We start from the raw sequence: 6,748 nt of genomic DNA on the forward strand, positions 1-6,748 counted from the left end.
ATGAGCAGAAACTTCGTTGGTCTCCTCAGGAAATAGAACTGTCGAGTGATATGAACCTATATTTCCGTTTTATTGCGCTATTATTATTATTATTATTATTATTGGTAGTTATTCTGGCGAAACGGATTACAGTGCGCATCCTGCACCAGGCTGTATTTCGCTGCTTGTTTTTCACGGCCACGTCTGTACGTTGACCTGCCGTTCCGAACCAAGTGCGTCACGACGCGACTTGTTTTTCCCGTTTTATGTACGAAATGTGGAGGGAATTGCAGCGCCTTTCACGACAAAACACCCGTTTCCGCGGAAAAGGAGATAATAAAAAGCGTACGTACCTGCAGGGCACACGGGGATCCTGTCGCTCTCGGGGTGTCGCTAGGTGGCGCCCTTCCCCGTTAAGATGCTTTCCTCCTACACCAAATATCCCACCAGAGCCAGCAACACCAAGAGGCGATAAAAATATCATTATTATCGATTTTGTCTCGGTGTGCGTGCTGCCTTTAACGTAACTTGTTTATTTGCTTCGAACTGCAACTGGACGTTCAAGTCTGGGTCTTAACAGGTTTTACAACTACACGCAAGCGGTTTTTAATCATTTCCAAAAACTTTTCAAAAATGCATTTATTCTGTCCTACTGCGGCCAACACTCGTTAATGGAACATAAAAATATCAAAAAAAGTAAAATGTAAATCGAAGAAACCCCGCCAAATGTAAACATGTTTAGATGGTTCGAAATGATTGTGCGTGTAAAGATGAATTGTTTTGTGTATTATGGAGGTGCCCAGAAGCGGACGGGTATTTACACGGTAATTACGCTGTAACCTGGCGTAGAAAAGTCGTCTTGACGACGGTCCGCGGATTTTCACAACGAAGTAGAAGAATTCGAGAAAATATACAGAGAACTTTTTTTTTCTTTTAATATTTTTTTGTCTGGGGAACAAACAGACGGGCCCTCAGTAAAATAAAGTTAATAAAGATACACGTGGGAGTCAGATACAGATTAAATATATACATATATATATTGAACTTTGCACACTGATGGCGGATAGAAGAGAATGGCGAAACGACGTCACAGTGTAATTAAATATAAAAGCTATTTAATATTTTATTATGGGCATAATGCTGTACTTGGATAAGTCGTCAACACAATTTCCAATTAGTTTGTTTTCGTGAAATTCAATTGTCTTAAAAATAACTATTACAACAAGTATCGTAATAGCCTACAGTCGGTAGAAATACAACAACAACTATATATATATATATAATTTAAAATATAAATTATTTATTTTTAATAACGTGTCTGTAATTATTTTACGCGCCCGCGCCGCTCCCCGCGTGACCGATGCGCGTGAACAGCGAGCGGGAGCGCGTGGACGTTGTGGATCAGATCCGGCGTCACGCAAACCTCTGCAATTATTCAAATAAATCCACCGTCGTGCACATGACAACAACCCGCGACGGTAAACGAGGGAGTTTCCTCCGAGCAGCTTTATGCTTTTGTTGTTTTTTTTCTAGAATGAAAAAAAAGATCCCAGAACCAAACGGCGCTCAAAGACGAACTTTTTCTAATTCACTGTCGTGACATTTTTGATATTTTTGACCCCCTCTGCCCGACGTCGGTGACGTACCGCGGCCACGTGACCACCGGGCTGGTATATAGGGGCGTGATGGTTCCGCCCTCTTTCGGATCCTGGTGCCCGTAGTCCCGCCGGACTCTCCTGAAATCGGTCGCCCGGACGCCCCGCTTCAGAGTCGAGCCCCCGTCCCCGGTCCCATGGCCCCGGTGTGACGGTAAGGCGCGCGCGCGAGTCGCTCCGCTGGAGGGGAGGGGGTGGCGGCGGGGGGAGTTTGAGCCATGACTCTGAGCTCCGAGATGTCGGATGCCTCCGTGCTCTCGGAAGAGACCGACATCGACGTGGTGGGAGAGGGCGAGGACGCGGATGGCCACGCGCGCTCCTACGCGGACGAGGTGGCCCGCATGCGCGACGACATCCTGCTGGCCGCCTCCCCGCCGTGCGTGGACGCGTCCGGCGCGCGGGACCCCTACAAGCCGGCCAGCAAGAACACGCTGGTCAAGCCCCCCTACTCCTACATCGCCCTCATCACCATGGCCATCCTGCAGAGCCCCAAGAAGCGCCTGACGCTCAGCGAGATCTGCGACTTCATCAGCAACCGCTTCCCCTACTACCGCGAGAAGTTCCCCGCCTGGCAGAACTCCATCCGCCACAACCTGTCCCTCAACGACTGCTTCGTCAAGATCCCGCGGGAGCCCGGGAACCCCGGCAAGGGCAACTACTGGACCCTGGACCCGGAGTCCGCGGACATGTTCGACAACGGGAGCTTCCTCAGGCGCCGGAAGCGCTTCAAGCGCCAGCAGGCGCCGGAGCTGCTGCGGGACCACGGCGGCTTCCTGCCCGCCGCCGCCGCCGCCGCCGCCGCCTACGGCTACGGACCTTACGGCTGCGGCTACGGGCTGCAGCTGCACTCGTACCACGCGCACTCCGCGCTGCTCGCCTTCCAGCAGCAGCAGCAGCATCAGTCCCGCCACGCTCACGCCGGAAACCTCCTGCTGCCCGCGGCCGCCGCCGAGCTCGCTGCCCGGGGCCGCTATTACCCGCCGTCCCCCGTACAGACTGCGGCCAAGTCCGGCTCCCCGCCGGCGCACCGGTCGCCGTTCTCCATCGAGAGCATCATGGGCAGCGCGCACTGCGCGCCGCCGACGTTCGGCGGCGCCGGCGGCTGTTAATATCGCGAGATTTCCCCCTTTTTTTCTCATTGCTCTTATAAAACAAAATGAAACACGCGCCTGTGTAAAGGTAGGATTATTTTTGTATTGTTTCTGGGTTTTTTTGTTTTTTTTTTTTTTGTCTCGATGCGCGCAGCTGAATGGCGGGACCTTAACACTACTCGTGCCTATATTCACGCTGTGAGGAAAAAAAATTATTATCAAGATGAATATTTATCTTACCGCTTTTAGTGTTTTACACGCCCCCGTCGGCAATTTTTGTTTATGGTCCGGATTATAATCCCGGCATAGGACGCCTCAGGATGACGAACACGCCGAAAAGCGATGGGTCTTGTGTTCGAGCACCGCCACCGTTACTCCACCTGAAAAGAAACTTAACAAAAAAACTCATGTTTCTATTTTTACTTTTACTTTTGGGTTCTAAAAACTTACACGAGAGTGGGGGGGGGGGGAACCAAACACCAACAAAAAATAAGAATCAGAATCCTTTCGATGCAGTGTGTTTTTCTCAGTAATGAAGCGTTGTACATTATTTGGCAAGTATTGTATACTCGGAGTGTGATATTTTTTACACGTTTTTTTTTAAAAGACAAGAATAAATATCGTTTTACAAAAGTATAATTTGCTTGGAGATTATCTTATTGTCGCATCCGTGGGATTTGGATTTGGATCACTTAAACAGCAGAATACATTTGAGAAATTACGGCCTGTTTCCTAAGGGTTGTCTTAGCTGGCTGTAGTGATAATACTGATCCTACTTGTAATTACGATACTGATCTTAATGGTAATTACCAGTGGTAACAATGATGAAGTAATACGCACATGAACGTGTAGTAAGGGGTTTAGATGATGATAATAAAATAGTTTTCTCCTGTCATCTCTTTAGTCAGGAACATTTTGAAGTCGCGGTCTATCATCTTATGACCAACGGTTGGCTTTTTTTCGGGTCACAGTCGCTATTCTTAAATATGGAGTCATGTCTGACATGCTAAGTGTGGTGAAAACGTGAAAAGTGGTTGGGAGTTTGTGCGTGGGTTTTGGCCCGGCCTGGATAAAACACCGCCACACCGTGTGAAGGGAGCCGGGGTGGGGGGAGTGTTTCTCACTTCAATTTTTTATTACTGGCTGATGCTGTTTCCATTTTCCACAGAACCCAGGAAGAGCTTTCGTGAACCTTGCGGGGCTTCGCGCCCTCAAATGAAGGAATGTAATACTGAGAGACGCAGGCTAGATAACGGTGCAGATGATGCCCCAGCAGTTCATTACTGGGCCTGGGGGTAAAATAAAGTCTAAAACCCTAAATAAATGCCATTATAAAGTGTGTGTGCGTGTGTTATTGTATAATTACAATAAGGATGGGGGTCATATGGTGGAAGACTAGTGTGTATTTTATGCAGATCATAATTCAATTCCTGCAATGTAATGCGGGTAATCTGATCGGGTTTTCTTGTTACGAGTCCCACTTTTGTTAGTGCAGTTGAGTGTGTGTAACCCTGTCCCACATCCACCCTCGACCTCTCCGCTCCGCACCTCGGGGTCGCGGGACGCTGCGCCTGCGCCCTCGGCCTGCTCCGCGCTCGAGTCGGTGGGAGGAAGAGTCCGGTAGTGAGGAGGAGGAAGAGGGTGAGGGAGCACCATGCAGCAGGCAGGCAGGCAGGCAGGCAGGCAGAAGCAGCCGTGGACAGGACAGCAGCGCGGGACGCCGCGGGTAACCGTGATAATTACACGCTGGAGGACCTCCACTCGGGCCAATTATTTGTAATTGGTTACGTCGCTGAAAGGATAATAATTAGGAGCACCTTGCACCCCAAAACGCAATGATACACACACGGGATCATTAGGATTGTTTACCCCAGATGACGTCACGCCGTCATATACATACCCACCCCCCGGGCATACGTGCAAAAAAGAACAGAGTGTATATGGAGAAATGTATTTTATTTTGGCTACTGTGTGTGTGTGTGTGTGTGTGTGTGTATGTGTGTGTGTCTCGCGTGCTTCCCCTGATGCGGAGAAAATGCGGTAGCGATGAATGGACAGTTCAGTAGGCCAACAGAGGACACACTCCTACACACACACACACACACACACAGCGATGGGTCGACCTGTTTTTTTCTTCTTGTAAAAATCGCGTGCAAATGGTTTTGTCCTGAGAAAGTTCTGATCGTGTTAGCAGGTGCGTGGAAACACAATCAACCACCATCAACTACATAACTGCTACACCACTGCTACACCACTGTGTCCAAACTCTCTCCATTGTGTTTCCTCGCGAGATCATCGAGTCCTGACCCTGGATCGGTCGCGTCGCGTGCTGCTTCTCAACGTAAAGGCCGTTACGTCGGATGATTACTCATAAATAATTCTGCCACGTCCACTATATCTCTTACCTATTCAGATATATAACTATTCATAATCTCTCTCTCTCTCTCTCTCTCTCTCTCTCTCACACACACACACACACACACACACACACCATATGCTGAATTAGTTTTTATCATGGTACACGTATGAATGTTTTCTTGAATATATTTCATTAAATATAACGTCTAAGCGCGATGACTAGGAAACGCTGAATTCGGCATGGAGCACAGAGTCGAGACTCGTTTTATTCTTTATTCACAACAGCGTTTATTTTTCCCAGAGGCTTATTGTGGGTATTCCTTGAGGACGATGATGATGACGAGGCTTTGCTGTAAAGAAACAAAAAAATATTCGTTGAGCTTCGACACACAGCTCGATCAATACACCGATATGAAAGCGATTATTGATTATTATTGATCGTTGCCATAAAATACCTGTTACTGTAACGCCTACTACTACCCTTCAGACACTACAATCCCGCAGAGGAAAAAAATCCTCTAATCTATATATACTTATCATATCAGGAGAACGTTTTAAATTTGTTTGGCTAAATATGGTCAATAATATGCTCCGAAATAATACAACGGTCAAAAGAGCCGTGAAAGCACTACCTTTTCTTTTAATGGAAATTATTTTTCATAGTGCGGCAAATCTAATATTTTTATGCGACAACCAGCTGTGCATTCGCATATAATTTTTTTTTTAAATGACAGTTTAATTTAAGGGTAACCAGATCAATTACAATGTGCTAATTCAAACTTTTTTTGTGATTCTTCGTTTTCTTACTAAAACGATTTTGTTTATAATTCGTTTCCATGAAGCTGCCAGGACGCCCGTGAAACTGTAAAAAACAGTAGTGGTTAAACTAAGATACCTTTCCTCAAAGGAATAATTCAGAAGGGGGTCGTTAGTTCATGTTGCCTTCCACACACCATTATATTAAATGTGCAGAATGTCTCGTGTAAAACTGCCTCGCTTTGTCTGTAGCCCCTGTTGGAATTAGAGCGTTATTTGTGAGGAACAGAGAGAACTGGAGGGTCCACACCAGACCACCAAATAAAAAAATAAAAAAGAACTCCAGACCAGCAGTGAAAACTCGAAACAGAGCTGCTGCATCTTCAAAAGTCCCATTATAAGAGTGACAGGGTGAGCTGCAGAGCCAAAACGGGCCAAATATAACATCAGCAGCTACACTGCCAGACCTTCCAAATTTAAAAACAGGAAAAAAAAAAGAATCGAAGCGTTTCATTTTTGCCTTCACGGCCTATTATCTGAGAAGAACTTTCCCCTCGGGTCTCACATGAGGCTGGCACTGGCCACGTTGAGCTGCATTTAGTTTGTCCTGTTTGTGCCAAAGTCAAACTGGTCAAAAAAACAAACAAAACAAAACAAAAAAAAAGGCAGGAAAAAAAAGAAACATATTCCATATTCCATTCTTCACTCAGTTACTTTTCCTGGACATTTTCAAAGAAAAAAAAAAAAAAAAAGAAATTTGACATCCCATGGAAGCACAATTTAAAAAAATTGGAATTCCTACTGGAATTTATTTTATTGTTCTCATTACTAATAATGATATAGTTAATTTATGTTACAGAACAGTAAAGAATACACCACTTGCACACTTTGATGGTGTTTATAATTTGT

General features: G+C 46.1%; 1 protein-coding gene across 1 annotated transcript; it reads left to right on the top strand.

Moving 5' to 3' along the window:
* Positions 1–1,694: 1,694 nt before the first annotated feature.
* Positions 1,695–2,798, top strand: foxd1 (forkhead box D1). Its single transcript, XM_028974544.1, has one exon. It carries the CDS (start codon positions 1,853–1,855, stop codon positions 2,741–2,743), a length of 891 nt encoding a protein of 296 aa, XP_028830377.1. The 5' UTR covers positions 1,695–1,852; the 3' UTR covers positions 2,744–2,798.
* The last annotated feature ends 3,950 nt before the right edge of the window (positions 2,799–6,748 follow it).

The sequence above is a fragment of the Denticeps clupeoides genome, chromosome 3 (assembly GCF_900700375.1).
Source record: "Denticeps clupeoides chromosome 3, fDenClu1.1, whole genome shotgun sequence".
NCBI classification, from domain to species: domain Eukaryota; kingdom Metazoa; phylum Chordata; class Actinopteri; order Clupeiformes; family Denticipitidae; genus Denticeps; species Denticeps clupeoides.

What these genes read in the sequence shown, in the direction of transcription:
- foxd1 (XM_028974544.1), top strand. Translation starts at nt 1,853, where the DNA reads ATGACTCTGAGCTCCGAGATGTCGGATGCCTCCGTGCTCTCGGAAGAG.